The 24780-nt window shown below is 44.7% G+C and overlaps 1 protein-coding gene across 1 annotated transcript in view; it reads right to left on the bottom strand.

The window, feature by feature from the left end:
- The window catches only part of APG5 (autophagy protein Apg5 family), a 28092-nt gene extending 11325 nt beyond the window's left edge, over positions 1–16767 (bottom strand). Inside the window, exons 1-4 of the mRNA XM_086820767.1 lie at positions 16578–16767; positions 15563–15726; positions 15090–15214; positions 14426–14492 (exon numbers count right to left, since the gene is read on the bottom strand). Of these exons, the coding sequence (XP_086676893.1) occupies positions 14426–14492; positions 15090–15214; positions 15563–15667 (297 nt within the window). The 5' untranslated portion in view covers positions 15668–15726; positions 16578–16767. The remainder of the gene's footprint in view (positions 1–14425; positions 14493–15089; positions 15215–15562; positions 15727–16577) is intronic.
- Between the last annotated feature and the right edge of the window lie 8013 nt (positions 16768–24780).

Below are 24780 nucleotides of genomic sequence, written 5' to 3'. Positions count from 1 at the left end.
TACCACTATGCACCAGGCACGGTTAGCAACCACAGATCCAAAGCATCCCACTGGGTCCAAAAAACCATCCTCCAAAACAACAAGCCAGCAAAACTGGCAGGGGGAGGGGCATCCTCAGAAGCATCAAAGAGATGCAGAGATAGACTTCTCACAATGAGGAAGGGAAGCAGGAATATAAACTGCAATGGTAACAAAGTCCGCAAAAGCTTCACAGATAGCAGAAGATTGTTCCAGAAGTAGAACCAAATCCCAAGAATCAACAACAGATAAAAGATCCATGTGAAAAGATCACACCGCAAAGGGCAAAACACCCTCCTTGTTTTGCAAATACTGTAAAGAACACAAGCTCGGACAAAATAAACTCTGCTCAGGATCTCTGAAAAGATCACTGCTCTCCTCCAAATAACTGTAAACTCCTGTCAAAGAAGAAAGTCTCCACAGATACAACACAGCTCCCGAAACTGATCCTCAAGTGAAGTAGCTGGAGAAAGGCCCCCTCTAAGTGTAGATAACTCCTATGGGAAGCAAAACACAACCAAAACACTGCTATCCAGCAAAAATATCACTCCATTGCCAACAGAAGGCAAGGAACATGTAGAAATCGGGAAACCGTGTAGGCCAGGAACAAAACACAGGTATAGATGCTCCAAAATCAGCAAAACGCTGACTGAAATCAAAAATTCAGAATCCTCCTCAAGTACCAAACTGTCTCCAAAGCCACAATCCAAACAGCCAAACAAGGGCTACAATCCTAAAAATTCAGGCCAATCAGGGTCCACACCTCCTATGAGGAAAAACGCTGAAGAGACGGTACCTTCGGGTCCAACAGATGAAGCCCAAGTGAAGGTAGAGCTACCAGCAAGATTGGTTCGGAAAAACACAGCAACCATGGCTGCAAATTGAAAACGCAGAGGTAAAAGGGGCTGTAGAATAGGCTGAATATGGAAACGCTGAAGCCTCAGATCAAGAACTGCTGCAGAGAACAATCAGGGGGTGGGAGGGATGGCAGAAGATAACCAGAAAGGATAGACAAAAGGGAGCCCATAGAGCTCCAAGATCAGGGCTGGGAAAGCAAGCCCAAACAGGCCTAAAAACACAGCCTGTTTGCGACAGCTATGTTGCTGTCCAGTCCTGAAAAAAAATGCCTGTTAACCCCTGGAAGGTGCCACCAAGAAGGACAGGTATGAGGACAGGTATTCTCTCCAGAAAAAACACCCTTGTCAAGTTACCAAGAAGCTGCAAACTAATGCCCTGAAGAGAGAAAATTGCAGCCCATTCGATGGGGATCAATCAGCCCTTGAAGAAACGCAAGCTTCAACACATGAACACAAAAAACGCAGATCTCTCCATGGGCGGAAAAACGCAGGTATGAAGTGCTAGAGGAGGGAGCATCCAACGCTGAAAATCACCGGTGCTCTGATACTGTCACCAATTGGCCGACCATTTGGTCCATCTCCAGATTTTGCGTCTCGTTCACTTGAGGCCAGGCCGGTGTCTCATGTGAAGAGGCCAGTATTTTGCTGACATGGACGGGAGCCAGACTGGTGCCACCCGTGTGTTAGCAGGATGGTGTCGTATGGACGGGAGCCAGACTGGTGCCACCCGTGGACTGTGTTCGACCCATGGGATTGTCACGCCATGGAAGAGCCAGTATCCGTGCCGTGTTTTGCCTATGGGACTGTCACACCATAGGGAGACTCGTGCCTGGAACTGTGTCTTACCTATGGGACTCTCACTCCATAGGAAGACCAGGTTTTTATATTTTACGTCGTGCCAGTTTTGTGCCGACAGATATTTTGTACTTGTTCCATGAACGGGAGATATGTCCATGTTACTATTTGCACATGCACACATGATTTGCATGTTTGAAATTGTTTTCGCATGACTTGTATTTTTGTGTTTGCCTGCTTGACGTGTTACTTAGTGAGCGGAGACGCCTGCCAGTGAGTCGTGAAGTCTGCTCTGTCTTCTGACGAGTTTTAGTGCATGTGAACAGGTGGTAAGTATATGGCACATGTTATTTTAATATTTCATATTCTAACCTTTTGTTTTATAAGGTTAAATGTTCACATTCATTTAAAAGTGGGCACCCACTTAGGGGCCAAGGTGGGGAGCCCCACTTAAGTGTGTGTGGGGGTGGGTGCATGGGCACCTACCACATCCCTTTGGGAACTAGGCCACCCACATGCAAGCGTGGGAGGGCCAGCCAAATCAAAGTGTTAACTCCACCTTAATTTTTATAAAAAAAGGGCTTTCACCTTCGGCGTAGTACCAGCTCGGCAATTCGCTTCCACCATCTTCGTGGAGATCAACTGCCGGCGACCATCTCTTTTGCGCATGTTTCTCTCTCAGGCGACTGCTCCCCCTGCACTACAGGCTGCAACCAAGCACCTCCCCATGCTCCCAGGCGGCTGCTGAACTATATGCGCTTCTGCTCCAAGGCGGGTGCTGACAGGCTGCGTGACTCTCTCTTCCAGGCGGCTGCAAACTCCACAGGCTGCAGGGCTGCCCACCAACTACAGGCGGCTGCCAAATTGCACGTGTTGCGCCTGTGTTACCTGCAGGCTGCCCACCGTCTACAGTTCACAGGCTGCGCTTATGTTACCTGCAGGCTGCCCACCTTCTACAGTTCACAGGCTGCGCCTGTTTTACCTGCAGGGCTGCCCACCATCCTCATAGGCGGCTGCCACAGTTCAGGCTACGTTTCTGCTCCTCCACGCCAACTTCTCTCCACGCTGCAGCCAGGCCTCTCCTCCCTTGCAAGTGGGTACTCCTTCTTTCACAGCAGGTGGCTGTGGTCTTTGCGGTGGTACTTGTCTTGGTGGCTGTGCTAAGTTCACCACGAGGCGACTGTGCCATCCTAACAAGGTGGCTGCTTCTTCAACAAGGTGTTATCTCTCCTAAGGCTACCTCTCTATTTCCTACTTTGAAAGAGGTTGCACATCTTCTCCACTGGCGACTACAAGAGGACTTCACATCTCCTGGGTGTCTACATCGTACCACGGGTATTGGTCCTCTATCTGCCATCCACAAGTAAGTGAATTTCAGATTTAAGTAAAGTATTTTTGTGTTAAATCTGATAAGGGATTCATTCCCCTCGGTAACACCCGTTCGGTGCCGGGTAGTCCAAGCTCAATTGGAGAACCTCGGTCCAAAGGTGCTGAGATCGGGAGAGCCAGGCGGCGTTAGTACGAGAGCGCCTGTTTGTGCGTGGTCTCGGAACACAGTGAGGCGCTCTCCGCGGAGTCCAGTGAAAGCACAGGACCGTAGAGACTGGACCACGCTAGTGATCGTTCTGCTTCGAGTATCTACTTCGAACGTCGACTTCAAGCCTATTTTGTTTGGTACTGTTTTCATATGTACATGGACATCATCTGGTTCTTGGAACCCATGGAGCATTGTATTTGTTAAATACTCCCAATAAATATATCATATATTGAGGGGGGGATCGGCCCGTTCCGGCCCCAGTGCTGGTGTCCATCTTTCCATTTCATTTCATTTCAATTTCAAGTTGTTTTAAGTTGTCCATATTAAATTGTGGTTTTAAAGTTGTGCTATTACGCGTGTGGATGTCCAACGGAGTCTTCCCACTTGACGGGATTGGTTTCATTGGTATCAGAGCACGGTTGTTTCCCTCTTTCTAGTGGGGAAACGAACCTGTGTACTGGACATCCCGCTTTTAGCACACTGTAAACACAATGGACAGCCAAGGCAACCCTTTGGAAGTGCCAAATTCGAGGGGTCCATCTAGTGCCTCTCGTGGGTCTGATGCCCTGCGAGGAAGACACAAGCCCCTTGAAAGGGTTAATGATAGTGAATCAAAGGGTCAACTGTCTCCAGGAAAGACAGTTATGCTTGAACAAGAGCCTGATGCTATAAGGGCATGAAAGTCACATGCATTCAAGACATGCATCTCTTGGTAAGGGTGACAGGTCTGCTGCCAGAAAAATTTTGCCTTCTGAGTTGTCTCATGAAGAGACACTACCTTATGCAGGTAAGTCACATGCATCTGAGTTTCAAGTTCGTGGAGCACACGCCACCGTGCCTCATGAAACTTCTATGACGGCCCATGGAGCCCATGCAGATAGGGCTGCCCCGTTGGATAAGGGGAAAAGAAAAAGAGAAGACCATGAGCCTCATGCCAGAAAGCTCAAGGAATTCAAAGCAGGTGACAAATCTGTTAAATCTGATGTCTTTCATGGTGAACATGATGCTTCTAAAGTGTTAGCATTTGTGGCACAGTTCGACATTGCTTTTAGTGATGAGGACTTTACTGAAAAGTCAAAGGTACGCCATGCTAGCATGTTTTTGAAAGGCACTGCTGCTCATTGGTGGATCACTGAAAAGATCACCAAGGATCCCATCTCCACTTGGAAGGAATTTAAAGACAGAGTCTATGCTCAGTTTTTGCCACCAAATGCGGAGCAAACTCTCACTCAAAAGTGGGACAGGTTGGAGCAAAGAGATAATGAAAGCGTGCAACAATATGTTAATAAGTTCTGGAAAGTGTTGCTGGAAGTAACTCCCTTTATGCAAATCACTGAGGATGAAAGAAAGAGGAAGTTACCAAGAAGCTGCAAACTAATGCCCTGAAGAGAGAAAATTGCAGCCCACTCGATGGGAATCAATCAGCCCTTGAAGAAACGCAAGCTTCAACACATGAACACAAAAAACGCAGATCTCTCCATGGGCGGAAAAACGCAGGTATGAAGTGCTAGAGGAGGGAGCATCCAACGCTGAAAATCACCGGTGCTCTGATACTGTCACCAATTGGCCGACCATTTGGTCCATCTCCAGATTTTGCGTCTTGTTCACTTGAGGCCAGGCCGGTGTCTCATGTGAAGAGGCCAGTATTTTGCTGACATGGACGGGAGCCAGACTGGTGCCACCCATGTGTTAGCAGGATGGTGTCGTATGGACGGGAGCCAGACTGGTGCCACCCGTGTATGACCTGGACTGTGTTCGACCCATGGGATTGTCACGCCATGGAAGAGCCAGTATCCGTGCCGTGTTTTGCCTATGGGACTGTCACACCATAGGGAGACTCGTGCCTGGAACTGTGTCTTACCTATGGGACTCTCACTCCATAGGAAGACCAGGTTTTTATATTTTACGTCGTGCCAGTTTTGTGCCGACAGATATTTTGTACTTGTTCCATGAACGGGAGATATGTCCATGTTACTATTTGCACATGCACACATGATTTGCATGTTTGAAATTGTTTTCGCATGACTTGTATTTTTGTGTTTGCCTGCTTGACGTGTTACTTAGTGAGCGGAGACGCCTGCCAGTGAGTCGTGAAGTCTGCTCTGTCTTCTGACGAGTTTTAGTGCATGTGAACAGGTGGTAAGTATATGGCACATGTTATTTTAATATTTCATATTCTAACCTTTTGTTTTATAAGGTTAAATGTTCACATTCATTTAAAAGTGGGCACCCACTTAGGGGCCAAGGTGGGGAGCCCCACTTAAGTGTGTGTGGGGGTGGGTGCATGGGCACCTACCACATCCCTTTGGGAACTAGGCCACCCACATGCAAGCGTGGGAGGGCCAGCCAAATCAAAGTGTTAACTCCACCTTAATTTTTATAAAAAAAGGGCTTTCACCTTCGGCGTAGTACCAACTCGGCAATTCGCTTCCACCATCTTCGTGGAGATCAACTGCCGGCGACCATCTCTTTTGCGCATGTTTCTCTCTCAGGCGACTGCTCCCCCTGCACTACAGGCTGCAACCAAGCACCTCCCCATGCTCCCAGGCGGCTGCTGAACTATATGCGCTTCTGCTCCAAGGCGGGTGCTGACAGGCTGCGTGACTCTCTCTTCCAGGCGGCTGCAAACTCCACAGGCTGCAGGGCTGCCCACCAACTACAGGCGGCTGCCAAATTGCACGTGTTGCGCCTGTGTTACCTGCAGGCTGCCCACCGTCTACAGTTCACAGGCTGCGCTTATGTTACCTGCAGGCTGCCCACCTTCTACAGTTCACAGGCTGCGCCTGTTTTACCTGCAGGGCTGCCCACCATCCTCATAGGCGGCTGCCACAGTTCAGGCTACGTTTCTGCTCCTCCACGCCAACTTCTCTCCACGCTGCAGCCAGGCCTCTCCTCCCTTGCAAGTGGGTACTCCTTCTTTCACAGCAGGTGGCTGTGGTCTTTGCGGTGGTACTTGTCTTGGTGGCTGTGCTAAGTTCACCACGAGGCGACTGTGCCATCCTAACAAGGTGGCTGCTTCTTCAACAAGGTGTTATCTCTCCTAAGGCTACCTCTCTATTTCCTACTTTGAAAGAGGTTGCACATCTTCTCCACTGGCGACTACAAGAGGACTTCACATCTCCTGGGTGTCTACATCGTACCACGGGTATTGGTCCTCTATCTGCCATCCACAAGTAAGTGAATTTCAGATTTAAGTAAAGTATTTTTGTGTTAAATCTGATAAGGGATTCATTCCCCTCGGTAACACCCGTTCGATGCCGGGTAGTCCAAGCTCAATTGGAGAACCTCGGTCCAAAGGTGCTGAGATCGGGAGAGCCAGGCGGCGTTAGTACGAGAGCGCCTGTTTGTGCGTGGTCTCGGAACACCAGTGAGGCGCTCTCCGCGGAGTCCAGTGAAAGCACAGGACCGTAGAGACTGGACCACGCTAGTGATCGTTCTGCTTCGAGTATCTACTTCGAACGTCGACTTCAAGCCTATTTTGTTTGGTACTGTTTTCATATGTACATGGACATCATCTGGTTCTTGGAACCCATGGAGCATTGTATTTGTTAAATACTCCCAATAAATATATCATATATTGAGGGGGGGATCGGCCCGTTCCGGCCCCAGTGCTGGTGTCCATCTTTCCATTTCATTTCATTTCAATTTCAAGTTGTTTTAAGTTGTCCATATTAAATTGTGGTTTTAAAGTTGTGCTATTACGCGTGTGGATGTCCAACGGAGTCTTCCCACTTGACGGGATCGGTTTCATTGGTATCAGAGCACGGTTGTTTCCCTCTTTCTAGTGGGGAAACGAACCTGTGTACTGGACATCCCGCTTTTAGCACACTTTAAACACAATGGACAGCCAAGGCAACCCTTTGGAAGTGCCAAATTCGAGGGGTCCATCTAGTGCCTCTCGTGGGTCTGATGCCTTGCGAGGAAGACACAAGCCCCTTGAAAGGGTTAATGATAGTGAATCAAAGGGTCAACTGTCTCCAGGAAAGACAGTTATGCTTGAACAAGAGCCTGATGCTATAAGGGCATGAAAGTCACATGCATTCAAGACATGCATCTCTTGGTAAGGGTGACAGGTCTGCTGCCAGAAAAATTTTGCCTTCTGAGTTGTCTCATGAAGAGACACTACCTTATGCAGGTAAGTCACATGCATCTGAGTTTCAAGTTCGTGGAGCACACGCCACCGTGCCTCATGAAACTTCTATGACGGCCCATGGAGCCCATGCAGATAGGGCTGCCCCGTTGGATAAGGGGAAAAGAAAAAGAGAAGACCATGAGCCTCATGCCAGAAAGCTCAAGGAATTCAAAGCAGGTGACAAATCTGTTAAATCTGATGTCTTTCATGGTGAACATGATGCTTCTAAAGTGTTAGCATTTGTGGCACAGTTCGACATTGCTTTTAGTGATGAGGACTTTACTGAAAAGTCAAAGGTACGCCATGCTAGCATGTTTTTGAAAGGCACTGCTGCTCATTGGTGGATCACTGAAAAGATCACCAAGGATCCCATCTCCACTTGGAAGGAATTTAAAGACAGAGTCTATGCTCAGTTTTTGCCACCAAATGCGGAGCAAACTCTCACTCAAAAGTGGGACAGGTTGGAGCAAAGAGATAATGAAAGCGTGCAACAATATGTTAATAAGTTCTGGAAAGTGTTGCTGGAAGTAACTCCCTTTATGCAAATCACTGAGGATGAAAGAAAGAGGAAGTTTCGTTCTAGACTGCAACCAGCATATCGTTCGAGCATTGAATTGCACCCGAAACATACTTTGCAACAGCTCATAGCTTCTGCTCTTGCTACGGAGCAATTGGTGCTCAAGATTAAACAGGATCAAGGAGGTTCAAAGGGGAAAGACAAGGCTGTCCCAAATCAGCAAAAGGGTGAAAAGCCACCTAAAAAGAACTTCCGGGACACCTACAAGGGTGGTAAAGCTCAAAATAACACATCTAAAGATCAGGGCCCAAGGAAGAACAAATTCGGCTTAACCCCGGAGCAAAGAGAGCAATATGCCAAGGATGGAAAATGATTTTCTTGTGGTAGCAAAGACCACATGTTCCGACAATGCCCAGATCGCAAACCAAAGCACGAGGACAAGCACACCAAGGCTAATGTACATGCAGTTCCTGATGTGCAAGGCAATACAAGTCATGATGCAAAAGAGCGAATGGTTTGCAAGGCTTGGGGGAAAATCAAGGATCAGCCCGCCTTATTCATGTTTGATGACCGTGCAACTGACAACTTCATCTCTATGCAAACGGCAGCTACATTGGGTATTGAGGTTGAGTGCGCATCCATATCCAGGGCTACCTTGATAATGAACATTTCCTAGTTGCTCCACTGAATGGATGTGATGTATTGTTGGGCAAGCCGTGGCACCATAGGCTTGAGCCCCGCAAAGACTACAAGTCCAATATGATTTCTTTTATGCATAAAGGCCACATGCATTTTATTGATGCTGGCACATCCAAATTAATAAAGCAATGAAAAAGAGTCTTTCAACGTACTTGGTTTTTGTTCGTGATAGCCTTGTGCCAAATCATCAAAATGTGGATGCTATGTCTAATGATAGGCTGAATTTTCTTAATGCATTCAACGACTGTTTTGCTGATTCATTGCCAGGTGATTTACCTCCTCAAAGGCCTGAAGATCATCGTATAGATCTTGTGCCAAGTAATTCTCCTCCTAACAAACCCGCATACCGAGTGAGTGCTGCACAACAAGAAGAAATCATGAAGCAGGTAAACGAGCTTTTAGAGAAAGGTTTGGTTCAACCCAGTTCCTCACCTTACTGCTCTCCTGTGCTTCTTGTTCAAAAGAAGGACGGATCATTCCGTATGTGTGTGGACTATAGAGCTTTAAACAAGCTTACCATCAAGAACAGATTCCCAACTCCGCGAATTGATGATATTTTGGATAAGCTTGATGGCTCAGCTTGTTTTAGCAGGCTTGATTTGAAGAGTAGTTATCACCAAATACGAGTGGTGCCACAAGATGCCCATAAAACTGCTTTCAGGACAGCCTTCGGCCTATATGAATTCTTGGTAATGCCTTTTGGTCTCACCAATGCTCCTGCTACTTTTAATCGTATGATGGATAAGATATTCCGACCCCATCGCAAATTTACAGGAGTATTCTTTGATGATATCTTGGTTTTCTCCAAGAATGAGCAGGAACACAGAACTCATTTGGTCACAGTGTTCGAAGAGTTTCGGAAGCATAAACTTTTCATTAATGCCAAGAAAAGTGAGTTTTTCCTTTCAGAGATTCATTATTTGGGTCATATTGTTTCCAAGCATGGAGTTACAATGGATTCTGCAAAGATAGAGACCATTTGTGATTGGCCCGAATTGCAAAACGTACATCAAGTACGTAGTTTTTTGGGATTATGTTCGTATTACAGGCGTTTCATAAGGCATTTTGCCATGATTGCCACTCCTCTACATGATCTCACAAAGAAGAAAATCACTTTCAAATGGACTTCAAAGGAACAGGATGCTTTCTTGCAGCTCAAGCATGCTATTATATCTGGTCCAGTATTGATTGTTCTTGACTTGCACAAGTCATTCGTGGTTGAATGTGATGCTTGTGGTGATTGCATAGGAGCTGTCCTAAATCAAGAAGGGCATGCAGTTGCATACGACAGCCGTCATTTGCATGATGCCGAGCTTCATATGGATATCTATGAGAAAGAGCTCTTAGCTGTAATTCACGCCTTAAAGATATGGAAACATTATCTTCTTGGGACTGAATTTGTAGTCAAGACAGATCATCAAAGCTTAAGATACTTTTTATCTCAAACAAAGCTTTCGGAGAAGCAGATGAGAATGGCAAATTTTCTTTCCATGTTTCATTTTCAGATTGTGCATACTCCAGGAAAGAAAAATGTGGTGGCCGATGCACTATCTAGGAGGCCTTATGTAGCTGCAGTCTCAGTGGCCTCTCATGGAGACTTATCTGCTATGAGAGATTTGTATCATTTGGATGCTGATTTTTGCCATATATGGACTGATTTGATGGCTAGTCATTCACATGCCACTTATGTTATCAACGAGGGTTATCTTATGAAGGATAATTGCCTATGTGTGGTGAAGGATTTGCATCCAAAGGTTACGGACGAATGTCACGCTCCACCTTATGCTGGTCATCGAGGTATTATGCCTACTACACGTATGATTCAGAGGTATTTCTTTTGGCCGAGCATGCGTAAAGACATTGAGGCTTATGTGCGTGCATGTATTACTTGCCAAAAGGTGAAATTTGACAGGCAAAAACCTCCAGGTTTGCTTCAGCCATTGCCTATTCCCTCGCAACCTTGGGAAAGTATTACTATGGATTTTATTATGGATTTGCCTAGATCCCAGCATGGGAATGATGCTATTTGGACCATTGTGGACAGGTTTAGCAAGCAAGCTCATTTCTTGCCCGTTTAAAGCTGATCATATGGTAAAGCTTTTTCTTGCTAATATTTTCAAGCATCATGGTATGCCTAAATCCATTGTTGGGGATAGAGATCCCAGGACTACAAGCCTCTTTTGGAGGGCTTTATTTGATAATATGGGTACTAAGCTTGAGTTTTCATCAGCTTATCATCCCCAAACGGATGGCCAAAGTGAAGCTGCAAATTCAGCCGTGTTGGATTTGTTGAAATGTTATGTGGCAGATCAAAAGACTGCATGGGAGAAGTATCTTCCACTTGTTGAGTTTGCCTACAACAATACAATCCATGCCTCCACGGGAAAAGCTCCCTTTGAGATTATTTATGGCAGAGTGGTCTTGCCACCCATCCTTCGTACAAAGGATGAGATTTTTGCAGCTGATGAATATGTTCGTGACTTGGATGTTGCCTCTGGTCAGGTGCGGACAGCCATTGCAAGATCTCAGGGTAAGCATAAAATGGCTACTGACAAGCACAGAAGGGACATGGAAGTCAAAGAAAGTGATTGGGTTTTGCTGAAATTTGAGAAGGCTCGGCTTCGAAAGAGGCCAAGACGAGAAGGATCATATCCTAAGCTTTCTCCTCGCTATTATGGACCCTTCAAGGTGATTCACAAGATCAATGAAGTGTCCTACAGGCTTGCTTTACCTAGTCAATTGGAAGATTCACAATGCTTTTCATCTGAGTCTATTTCGGAAATATGTGGGGCCAGATCCTGATGAGCCTGTCACAGAAGATCCGCCAGAGATTGAAGAGCTTGAGGAGATCCTCCAGCCAGAACAGATTGTTTTTCACAAGGAGCGAAAGCTACCTGCAGGAAAGCTTTCCAAGAGATACCTTGTGAAGTTTAAGAATTATCTGCCTATTGATGCTAAGTGGGTAAATGAGGATTATTTTGTTGATTACCCACAATTGTTGCAGGCATATCTTGAGGCTTTTCAGTTGAGGACAACTCTTTAGAAGCCCGGGGGGATGTCACCAATTGGCCGATCATTTGGTCCATCTCCAGATTTTGCGTCTCGTTCACTTGAGGCCAGGCCGGTGTCTCATGTGAAGAGGCCAGTATTTTGCTGACATGGACGGGAGCCAGACTGGTGCCACCCGTGTGTTAGCAGGATGGTGTCGTATGGACGGGAGCCAGACTGGTGCCACCCGTGTATGACCTGGACTGTGTTCGACCCATGGGATTGTCACGCCATGGAAGAGCCAGTATTCTTGCCGTGTTTTGCCTATGGGACTGTCACACCATAGGGAGACTCGTGCCTGGGACTGTGTCTTACCTATGGGACTGTCACTCCATAGGAAGACCAGGTTTTTATATTTTATGTCGTGCCAGTTTTGTGCCGACAGATATTTTGTACTTGTTTCATGAACGGGAGATATGTCCATGTTACTATTTGCACATGCACACATGATTTGCATGTTTGAAACTGTTTTCGCATGACTTGTATTTTTGTGTTTGCCTGCTTGACGTGTTACTTACTGAGCGGGGACGCCTGCCACCAGTGAGTCGTGAAGTCTGCTCTATCTTCTGACGAGTTTTAGTGCATGTGAACAGGTGGTAAGTATATGGCACATGTTATTTTAATATTTCATATTCTAACCTTTTGTTTTATAAGGTTAAATGTTCACATTCATTTAAAAGTGGACACCCACTTAGGGGCCAAGGTGGGGAGCCCCACTTAAGTGTGTGTGGGGGTGGGTGCATGGGCACCTACCACATCCCTTTGGGAACTAGGCCACCCACATGCAAGCGTGGGGGGGCCAGCCAAATCAAAGTGTTAACTCCACCTTAATTTTTATAAAAAAAGGGCTTTCACCTTCGGCGTAGTACCAACTCGGCAATTCGCTTCCACCATCTTCGTGGAGATCAACTGCCGGCGACCATCTCTTTTGCGCATGTTTCTCTCTCAGGCGACTGCTCCCCCTGCACTACAGGCTGCAACCAAGCACCTCCCCATGCTCCCAGGCGGCTGCTGAACTATATGCGCTTCTGCTCCAAGGCGGGTGCTGACAGGCTGCGTGACTCTCTCTTCCAGGCGGCTGCAAACTCCACAGGCTGCAGGGCTGCCCACCAACTACAGCGGCTGCCAAATTGCACGTGTTGCGCCTGTGTTACCTGCAGGCTGCCCACCGTCTATAGTTCACAGGCTGCGCTTATGTTACCTGCAGGCTGCCCACCTTCTACAGTTCACAGGCTGCACCTGTTTTACCTGCAGGGCTGCCCACCATCCTCATAGGCGGCTGCCACAGTTCAGGCTACGTTTCTGCTCCTCCATTGTGCTATTACGCGTGTGGGTGTCCAACGGAGTCTTCCCACTTGACGGGATCGGTTTCAGATACCATGATAGAATGTGCAGCGGAAGAAGGGAAAGTGGAAACACAGGAGAGAGAGAGGGAGAGAGAGAGAGAGAGAGAGAGAGAGAGAGAGAGAGATGGAGAGGAAACACAGGTGAGAACCTGCTCTCAATATCATCACCAAAAGGAATACATGTCCCGAGCAAGAGGGGAGAACCTCGTAAGTGAGGGACTGCAGCTAAACAAGCTAGGCAAGCAATGAATATGTGAGGGAGGCATGCCGGCTATATATACTACTACATGTAGGCAGCCGACTGGAGCAAAAGACCTCCCCGACTGGGAAAAATACCCAAAACAATAAATGGGGAATAAATATGGGTAAAATATGAGTGAGGGGTGACCAGCCCCTCTGACTAACATGGTCAGCCCTAGAGGCTAAAATAGGACACCAAATAGGAAGCCAGCAAGTAGGGGATGATGTCTAACACTCCCATTGCAGAGAACTGACATTCCCTCCACCACCAGATAAGTTCTAGCCGAGGCGTGTATCGTCATTAGCTGATCATGGCATATCTCACTCTACACATGTGGTCTCACTGTCTCAGAGACCCTTGAGGTCTTGATGTTGATATTACTTTCTTTCTTTCTCCTCGCTTCTTCAAAAAACTGCAAAAGACATGTAGAATGGGCCCAAAACTGGTCCAGAACTGCCCCAAAACTGAACAATACTACTCCATACTAATTTACTGCGGTATTTTCCCTAACACTAACCCTAATAGCAACAACTACCCTATACAAGTGTCCTCAAATGTCCTAGCACATGCATCTGATGCATCTGAGGACAGATGCATGGGACACGAAACCTTCCCTGCAGCTGCCCTCTACCTGCATTCTCAATAGTTGCCACCATCAGCCTTGCCTCTATCATCACCAGCAACTCAGAAACAAACCATCCCCTAGATGAGAAAAATAAGTCAATCTCCATCTATGATATTTTTCTATCGTCAACTGTTACAAAACGAGCAAAGAATGCCAATGGGGAAATAGCCCAGTGGTTAGGGGTCACAAACACCTGCGAAGAGGAGGTGGTTTCGAGATCTGCTGGCACCTGAGCAGCACCGTGTCTTGGTGGGCCTTGTGCCCAAAGTGTTCGTGTTCTAGCCAGGGCTCCGGCGGCCCTCAGACCAAGGAAGGTGACAATTTGAGATAGCAGTCCCAAGGTGCTCGGCAGCCCAGTTCCAGGAGTTCCCAAAGGTGTTCGGCAGCTCAGTCCCAAGAGTTCAAGGCAAAGAGGTTCCAACACGGCAAAATGAAGACAGCAGCTCCAGGCAAAAAGAGGTTCCAACACGGGAAGAAGACAACAGTGATATCGTGAAGCCGACTGATGTAAAGTCCAGATGTAATTGAGTTGTAAAGTGTCAAATTTGAAATATTCAACAACAAAACAAAGAAGAAAGAAGAATTTAAGAAACATGTTTCAAGAGCATACCATAAGATTCCAAGGCCTTGTTGGCTCAAAGCACAGAAGGTCAAAAAGCACTCCAATAGGAATATGCCTGTTCACATTTCCAGTACAGCTCATAAGCGCTCACATGCTGCGGTTGCACAAAATGCATCACATGAGAAAAACACTTCACAGATAGACTTTCTTTGTGGACATTTTAGTAGTGCTGATTAGAGCTGTTCCAATCAATGAATTGTCTCATAGGCCGAGTTCGGTCTTTTGGAAGACGTTAATAAAATCTTTCTTTCTTTCTTTCTTTCTCCCATGGAGTTCTAACCACACTTGGGTCAGAACATATAGCTTAAGGAGTGCCCATGCTCATCAGGATTGAGATGGATTGTCTACAATCAATGGCTGGAAAAGACTTTTGGACCAGATCTATGCCCAGATGTAGGGAAGACGAGGGTATCAAGGATTCATCTCAAAAGAACTCATTTCAGAGCCTGCATCACCTGCGCTGATAAGTGGCAGGATTCTTCCAAGACCGATCCTTGGTAAAAGGCCACACATCTACATATTTGGGTTAATGATACTTATGCTTTGCAAGTATAACAGTCTTCCAATCAATCACTACTTCAAAATCCCACTTGCCCTTCAAAACCTAACAAATACACTTCTCCATTTTTATGACCAACTACTGAGAACTTACCATTTCAAAGGGAGACCTTCATATTCAAACCAGCCTGTGTCTTGTCCAATTGGTAACGCGCCTCGAAACTGTGGCTTGACTAATGGAACAAGGAGTGGTAAATATCCATTACGTGGAGCAAGTATCTGCATCATGGAAAAATAAGCTTTGTATAGGTATCCGTGAAATACAAAATCTCTCTTTAAAAGGGGAGGGGGGCCTCCCAAACTCTCATTTTGAAATTGAGTTCAAGCATTTTTAGAAAGGGATGATGAGGTAAGGAACAGGAGGCAAAAATTCCCGGCAAGACAAGGTAAGGGCAGCCGTTCCCAACCGTCATGAGTCGGCGGTGGCGTGGCTTGGACACCAGAAATAAGGTATTTTGATACTGCTTTTTCTGATCATTGAATGCTTCAACTCTCCAAAGCCCAAAGCACATGCAACATCAAATATGGACATGAAATCAATGAAGCTAGACTAAGAAGAAGAAATACCAAAGAAGGAGGAGGTGGTGGCACTGTTGTAACTTCTGAATTGTGAAGCTGCAACTGCAAAGGGATTGCACCCTTCCACACAAGCTTGCGTTCTTCGAAGGCCATTTTCCCATCTGCTCCAAGCCTTTCTATAGCACTTCAAACTATCAAATATCAGCAGAAGCCTGCAAAATGTACAAAATCAAAATCGAAACCATCAAAGTCCTCCCATAGAATTAACATATGTATAAAGACTTCCTTCTCAGATGTTTTTTTCTTCGTAATTGGGTGCACTGTACAATCAGGAAGTTTTATTTTCCACAAAATTTCTGGAAGCTTCGCAAATCAGCATGACCAGAATCAATACAATTCAGAAGCAAAAGCCTGTCCAGAATCCTGACCAGCCTGTCAATTCTTCTCCCTTCTGCCTGCCAACAGTCACATCATACCCTTTCTCTCTTCAGCCTCTAAAACTTCCTCAAAGTAGAGGCTAAGTAAGATTTCTTCCACGCATTTCTCCCTTGTTCCTGATTTCAAACATCTATTGATCGTTCTAGTTGGGGACTCAACTCTCTAAAATGGTGCAATTTTTCATGCAATGAAGTATACGTAGGGCAATGGCCCACAAAGTTTTCAGCTTGACCCAACCAATGAGAGAAAGGATAACAGTCAGGCTTTCTTATTCCAGTTTCCCAATGCTGGTACGTGGGGCATAAGACGACACATAGTTAACCAGAAAAACACCAATCGGGTCGCTAAGTCTTAACAGCCAAAGGGATGGAGACAGGCAGGGCTTCATAAAAGCACCACATGACAGTCCATGTATACAAGCACTGGGCGATACATAGAAGGCATTGGAGAAGGACGATGCTGAATGGCTGGTACGACATCACCCTTTTGAGCTCACCCACAGCCACGGCGTCTAAAGAGATAAGGGCACCCAAACGTTTTTCAAAGAGACTCCAAAGAAGAGCAACGTCCAGCCATGGCGGCAAACCCTAACCCTAGCTCTAGAGAAAAGAGAAGAGAAGCTTACACAGTGTTGGAGATGCTGGTGGCTTCAGGATTCTCATACGGAATCGAGATCGCAAACTTGGGTTGATTACGGTGGCAACGATTGTTTCTTTTATTCGTTTGATATCTGATTAAAAATATGCAAAGAAACAATATTAAAAATATGCACCCTTCGTTGCGGGTAATGCTCTTCTCAGACCGTAAAACTTGCATATTTTTCTTCTCAGATCTTAAAACTTGCAATTCTAAAATTTACAAGTTACACTTACAGTTTTTTTCCATTAAAATATAACTAAAATGATTATAATTATAAATTTACTATTTTTAAATATTTTTAAAATTATTAAATTAAATTTTACAAGTGAGATCATGAATTTTGCAAGTGTGTTGTAAGGGTTTGCGGGTTTTCTGTGAACATTGGTGCATATTATTCACAAGGTGCTAATTAATTAATGCCCACTGTCGTGGGCATTAATTAATTTAGGGGCACGCCTTAGGTAAGCCTATGTCAGTGGAATTTATTAATGCATGATATAAGGTGAAAGGTATGGTTTTAAAATTAGTACCTCTAGCTTCTAAGCCAAAATCTATCCCCCTCCATCGCTCGTCGTCGTGTCATCGACCATAACTTCCCCCTCCATGGCTACTCCTTCACAGCTCCATCGCTTGTTGCAGTTTCCTCTATTGCTAACAGAGTCCAAGTGGATAAAAATTGGCTACATAATCTTCCACCCACATGCGTGTGTTTATTGCAAATGTGCCATCAAAGCTAAAGACCTCATCTCCGCCAACCTAGGTACGTTTCCTGCAAGTGTGCCATCGCTAAGAAGACTTCATCTCCAAGACAAATGAGTGCGCCTCACTTCTGAGATAGAGCAAACATTGACATGAGAGAGAGAGAGAGAGAGAGAGAGAGAGAGAGAGAGAGAGCATAGATGGGAGCCTTGAGGTGCCTCAAAAAAGCAGACTACGGCTAAGAGAGAAAGCAGAACCCACATCTTCAGCCACATTGAAAGAGACAGAGGATTAGATATTAACACTTGTAAAGCATGAGAGAATTTCCTAAGAAAGGTAAAACATACTAAATATCTACCCGCCCTACCAAACCTTTGAGAAATATGTACAACCTTACCCAAGGCTTAGAAACATTTGTCAAATGAGATATTTGCGCAATTTAATTAATTAATCCCAACCAAAAAAAAGGTTTTGGGGCCCTATTCAAACAGATTATTTGATATTAACGTGGCATTTAATTAATACAACCTTAGAAGATGAGTTTCCCCTTTGAGGCTTTTTATAGAGAATTGTGAACCTTAAATAGAAAGGATATGGGTGAATGCATGCAAAGAGAAAGCATATGGGTGAATGCATGCAAATAGAAAGGATATGGGTGAATGCATGCAAAGAGAAAGCATATGGGTAACATCATGGATTTTGTAGTTCATAACCATTTAGAAGCAATTGGTCTCTTTGCAAAGCTATCGAACGAGGACTTTGTCAATCGGCTCCTCACCAAATCGTCTGGACTTTCTCTGCTTTTTGTGATAGTATATCACTTCTTCCTTCTACTCTTGTTCTACATGCCATTGTTGGCATGCTTCACAATAGGGCAATGAGAAAGAAGACTAGCCAAGGTACTTCTGATACCCTTCTTAAGGCAAAGGCAAAAGCAAATGGCAGTCCAAGGTTTCCACAAGCAACAAAGGTGAATCCAAATATACCAACAATCCTCTCACAAGGAGCTTACTTGTCGTTATTATGCTCTCAAAGGTCACATTCAGTCAGATTATCGTAAGGAGAAGAGAGAAGGTGGTTCTGCTAAGAAACCCCCCAATCAAACCTCTTCATCCCCACCAACTAAACTCAAAAATCCGCTTCCACCAAGGAGACTATCTTCATCGGTATTGAGGAGCTTCCCTCTGACTCTCATGTTCCTTCCACCTCATGTCTTACGGATTGGGAAGTTGATAGTGGGTGTACTACTCACATGACTCCTAACAAGAACATTCTTCATGGCATTTGTCCCAGATCTTCGACGGTGTCCATTGGTGATGCTTCCAACTTGGAGGCCTCTTCGGTTGGTAATGTGTGACTTAACTCCTCCCCAGGCTAGTCGAGATGTGCTTCATGTTCCCAAGCTCTCCACCCAGCAATCACCTCTCAGTTTTTTGGATTGAGGAGAAAGGATATGGTTTCTACTTCAACAATTCCTTCCTCGAGATCATCGACCCCAGTACCTTGCAGATTATTGCCACCATAGGTATCCACCAAGAAGGTGGTCTTTATCAATTGAAGGACTTTGGAGGCTCTTTGACTGAGTCCCAATCTCATCTGCTAACTTCTTCACAGCTATCATGCCTTGGTAGCTCATGTGGATATAGATTTGTCACATGCTCACTATGGGCATCTGAATTATACTTCTCTACAGCTACTATCTTCTTAGCACAGACAATCGAGGGCCTTCCACCATTGAAACCCTCACACTTCACTTGTGTGGCTTATCTTCATGGCAAGCAACAGCGAGATGCCTTTCCTCATGAGGCTACTCACTGGGCTTCTTATATTTTGGAGCTCATTCATATGGATCTTGTGTAGGCCCATGTGGACTACTACCCAAGAAGGAGCCAAGTACTTTATGCTTGTTATTCATGATTACTCACGCAAAGTTTAGGTTTATCTCTTGGCAAAAAAATATTAAGCTTTCTCTTGCCTTCATCTCCAAAGGCTTCCATAATGTTTTCTCACAGAAAGGTATAAGCCGTCAATTTTCCACACCTCACATTCCTCAACAGAATGGTGTGGTTGAACGCAAGAATATGACTATTCACGAGATGGCACATACCATGCTTTCTTCTTCTAATCTTCCTTCCTCTTTCTGGGGAGAAGTTGTGAGCACTGATGTTTACATCATCGACCATTCTCCTACAAAGGTGGTTTCTCATATGACTTCAAAGGAGGCTTTTATTGGATGAAAACCTTCCGTCTCTCATTTCAAGGTTTTTAGTTGTGATGCCTATGTTCATATCCTTGATTCTGAAAGATCCAAATTTGATCGCAAGTCTAGGAAGTGCAAATTCCTTGGATATAGCTCTCATTCCAAAGCTTACAGATTATGGGATCTAGAGTCACGATCCTTGGTGATTTCTTGCGATGTTCACTTTGTTGAACCCTCATTAGATGATTCTTGTTCTCATCTCGAACCTCTCCCAAGCTTAGCATCAAGGTTCCTCCTCCTTCCTCGGCCACCCGAACTCCACCATCACCTTCTTTACCCCTACCTCTCCACCCCCACTTCCTCCTTTGCTAGCTTCTCCTCCTCCTCCTGCTCTTGTCCAACGAAGGATTGCCCTCAAGATTCCACGATGGTTGGAAACCATTGTTCGTGATTCTCATCTCTCTAATATGGAACTTGCTGATGATTCCTCGGCACAATCTTTGACACGGGCATGGAGATTATAGCATCTTCATCGTTCTTGTAACCTCACCCTAATGAGTACAGTGATATAGTAATATGAGCCTACTACAACTAAAGAGGCTCTTGCTCTTCCTGAGTGGCAGGTAGCCATGGAGGCCAAGATTGATTCCATTGAGAGGAATCATACATGGGAGATCATGGACCATGGCCTCTACATCGACAAGTTATTAGGGTTAAGTGGGTCTTTAAGACCAAGTTTCATGCTAATGGATCTCTAGACAAACATAAAGCCAAATTGGTTGTGAAGGGGTACTCTCAGATTGAGGGTGTGAATTATGAGGAAACTTTTGCTGCCAGCTAGATACACCACCATCCGCACAGTTCTTGCTCTTTCTGCTCATAAGCAGCCGGTTTACCGAATGGATGTCAAGTCTCCCTTTCTTAATGGTGACTTACATGAAGAGGTGTATGTTGAACAACCTCAAGGTTTTCAGGTTCCCGGACATGAGGGTGAGGTGTACAAATTGCACATATCCTAGACCATTAACCACCTCATCAATTGCATATATGAGCCTCCCATTATATAATCATTCCATCATTGCCTAGATCTCAATGAGGCACCACCCTACCAAGAGTAAATGGCAAGAGTACATGGCTGCATACCAAGAGTACATGGATGCATACCAAAAGTACATAGCTGCATTCCAAGACAAGTCCGCATTGACCCCAACTTTATGGATGCATACCAAAAGTACATAGCTGCATTCCAAGACAAGTCCGCATTGAGCCCAACTTTATGGTAGTCAAAAGAAGGTGGTCCCAGTGCAAGTTCTTGTGTATGGAAGGCAAAGGGCCCATCTACAACTTCCCATACATTGATGCCCCCACACCATGGAGATGTGGCTCCAAACAAAGAACTTTATGAAATCTACTATATTAAGGTCCCTAACCTGCTATAGTAGCCACATGTCAGTTCTTCCAGCTCATCATCCTCACCCTTGAGGAGGTGCCCAAGACCTAATGGATAACCAAAGAACTTTTGGTCTTTAAACTCGATGAAGGTTCCAACTTCCACCATCAAATTGATCTTTATGGCATGGTTAAATATTTACACAGCCATTTTGAAGACACGACATATACCAAATTTTAGAAACCCTTTAATATCATATGGCAGTTCAATCGTTGGCTTTCCTACAAGCCCTTCATCACGTCCTTCTATAAGACTAGTGGTACCTTTGGAACAAATGTGGGCTAGTAAGTCCCTATTCCAACCCCATCCACTACTTTCCAATCATTTATGGGCCCAAAGTTGGTACAAGATGCTTAACCAAGGTTGCTGCATAGAAAGAGTCAAAGAAAGCACTTTGTTAGAGTTTTTTCTAGAAGGATATTTTTCACGGGCACACCTTTAGCACCCACAATGGTCCCCCTAACCAAAGATATACCTAGAGGGTTAGCATAGATGAGGTTAGTTATAGGTGAATGTGCTCATGTGTAGTATCATGAGGTGCGAGTCATGAAAAAAATTGTGATGCCCATAGTGTCAAGATAATGGGCATGGAAAATGTGTGGAAGGTGTGCCCTATTTGTGTACTCCTCCAAACTCAAAGATGCTTAACTACTTTCTTTAACTCTCTTTACATATTTTCTTGACATTTACTCGGCATTCCTCCTTGTAAGGATTCAAGACGGTGAGATATTGATGCATAGCAGCAAACTTGCCTATATCTACAATGGAGCTAGGCGGCGTCTTAATTTGGCATTATCGAGAATTGGGGATGTAGACTATTTGGAGCAATAATTGGTGGTCAAAGAAGGTGTCATGGAAGGCTCTTGCTGATTTGAGGAAGGTCCAGGTGGTGGTCATCGTACCATGGGTTATATTATAGGCTTGGCTTACATCGACCATCGAAATGGACATAGGTGTGGATACATCACATGGAAAACCATCGACCTTGCAAGTATCTCCAAATATCTTGAATACATGTAACCTTTGATTTGAATCTAATTCAACACAACCCAACCTTGCCCTAGCTACTCGCGTATTTACCACAAAGAAGCCCACTCTCTAAGTATCGCACTATAAGGTCCAAGAAGGTCTGGACCACCATCTACCCATGCAAATTACATTGGTGGTTCTAGTGCTGATTCCACCAAAAAACTGTGCACCACCATCTACCCATGCAAATTACATTGGTGGTTCTAGTGCTGATTCCACCAAAAAACTGTGCATGGTTCGCTTCTAACAAGCACCTGAATTTTGAAGGTTCCAAGCCATTTCCATAATAGAAGGAGGCCTTAAATGAAATCTTTTACTTTGCATCTACCTTTCATGCTTGTAGCCTCCACAAGCTGCTTTTACCACTAGAGTTACCTAGTACCAATCACCAATCACCAAAAAGGCCCTACATCCGGCTATGCTGGATTGGTCCCAATTTACCACTTAACCTTACTTCACGGTATATAGCCCATCCACACCTTTTCACCTTGGTAGCGACTCCATCAACACCTTTTCACCCTAGTAGCAACTTCATCACAGACTCGGGTGACGTGAGGATATGGTTTCACCAACCTGGCCCAATAAAGTGCTTTTTGCCATTTTACTACTTGAACATGGTACTTATCTTTTATAAGACATCGATGGAACATATAAAGCAAAACATATAAAGTGGCATTAATATGAGCTTAATGTTGATAAGGTAGGTCTTAGTGTACATACTTGCTTAAGACTAGTGACCATTTTTAAGTTTGACCTAGTATGAAAACTAGTCACTAGTATATAAGTCAATTTTTGTTAGTCTAGTGTGAAAACTAGTCACTTTCATATAAGTCAGTCTTAGCCGGTCTAGTATGAAAACTACTCATTTGTATATAAGTCAATTTTGACACTAAGCAATATACAATCATTCCCTTACAATAGAATACTTGTGAGCTCTTCTCTTCTCTATTCTTGCTTGCATGTATGCTAAATAAGTTTGCTTATAAGTTGCTCCCTCTGATTAGCTTCTTCTTCCCTTGCCTTTTATGAGAGAAAACCACCACGAAGTACATTCTCTTTTTTCCTCCATCTAGGCCTAGAGAGCTTTACTTTTACCCCTTTAGCAAAGGAGAATTATTGTGTGATAATGGATTGATGATGAGTGACGGACAAGCTAGTGCACCCAAATCATGGAGTTACACATGATTTGGCAAGGCTAAGGTAAGCTCTTAACTTGAACACTGGGTTGATTGACTACAATGAGCAACTTGGCCTATCCCTTGGCTAGGTAATTTGAGGAGAGTGTAAGCTGACTTAAAGTTTACCTTTCTCACTATGATTGGTGGAATGAGTGCCAAGGCCAACAAGGAATGATTTGCATGGGTAGATGGCATGGCGTGATATTATACCTTGAGCTCATAGCATGATGCCTAGAGATTGGGCTGTTTTATGTCAAATACATTGGTAAGGGCAAGGTTTTCTTGGTGTTGAATTGGAGTCAAAAGAAAGGGTTACATGCATTAAAGCTCTTTGGAGCATTCTCCAAGTGATTGGTCGTATCATGGCTAGGCTTGCGCCCACCATGGTCCCTCATATCCAGAGATGTACATGGATGGTTTTTATTGATGAGGTTAGTCGCAAGTGCATGTGTTTGTCTGTGTTGTGAGATGATGCAAGAAGACATGAAAAAAATGTACTGTTGGTAGTGAAATATGCAGGTGATGTGCATGGGCAATGGGTAAAAAGGTGTGTCCCTATGTGTGTACTCTAACTCAACTGCTTTCTTCAACTCCCTTTGTTGCTTTCTTCGACATTTTCTCGACATCCCTTTTCTTAGTGAGCAAAGATCATTAAATTGTTGATGCATGGCAACCAACTAGCTTTGCGTATATAGCTATAATGGAGCAAGGTGACCTTTGTGGCTTGAGGGATTAGGGATATAGGTAATCTATATCAATGGATGCCCCCCATCTAAAAATGTACCCTGATGGCTATCAACGATGAAGCTTTATGTAGGTGCTTGGGATATCAATCTTTATTGATGTGTCTACTAGATGCAGAGCTCGTGTGTATATGATAGCTATTGTTGTGCATCGGCATTGGACAAAAGGTGGGCCCATGTAGAAGTTCCTTCTGATGAAATCTCCAACATACCATTTTCTTCATACTTATTTGTCTACTTTCTTCAACTCTTACACATGGGCATTGGACAACAGGTGGGCCCATGTAGAAGTTCCTTCTGATGAAATCTCCAACATACCATTTTCTTTATACTTATTTGTCTACTTTCTTCAACTCTTACACATGGTTTTAGATTGGGGATTGAATGTCAATTTATAATGAGGCTAACCGATAGGGCTAGTGTAACTAACATTAGGTTGTCCATGAGAATGGAAGAATTTAGAACACACAATATGGCATATACATTGGTAAACTCTGAGCGATGAGTGGCTTGCCAGACAATGCTGACCATGGGATGCGGCTTTATAGTGACCTCTAGGCAACTCTACCTCATTTTGTGCATGGTTATAGGCATGTTTTGTGTCTTGGAGGGATTCAGATGCAAAGCCCGGTTGATTCTTGGGCTTTTTCCAGCTTTGATTTTGGCTCTTCTCCCCACTTAGAATCTCTTCCTGGTTCTCTTCTTATGGGGGGGGTTTCATGGGCCCACTATCACCCTCTTTCTTTCTTGCTAGTTCTCTTCTTAGGGGAGGTTTTCATGGGCCCACTACTCTCTCTCTCTCTCTCTCTCTCTCTCTCTCTCTCTCGCTTCTTCTCTTCTTTTCTCTCTCTCTCTCTCTTTCTTTCTCGCTTCTCTTCTTTTCTCTCTTT

Source organism: Cibotium barometz, chromosome 2 (genome assembly GCF_041138505.1).
Source record: "Cibotium barometz isolate CiBa-2024 chromosome 2, ASM4113850v1, whole genome shotgun sequence".
Lineage (NCBI taxonomy): Eukaryota > Viridiplantae > Streptophyta > Polypodiopsida > Cyatheales > Cibotiaceae > Cibotium > Cibotium barometz.
The sequence above is the reverse complement of the archived record's forward strand: the minus strand, read 5'-3'. Positions and strand labels throughout refer to the sequence as shown.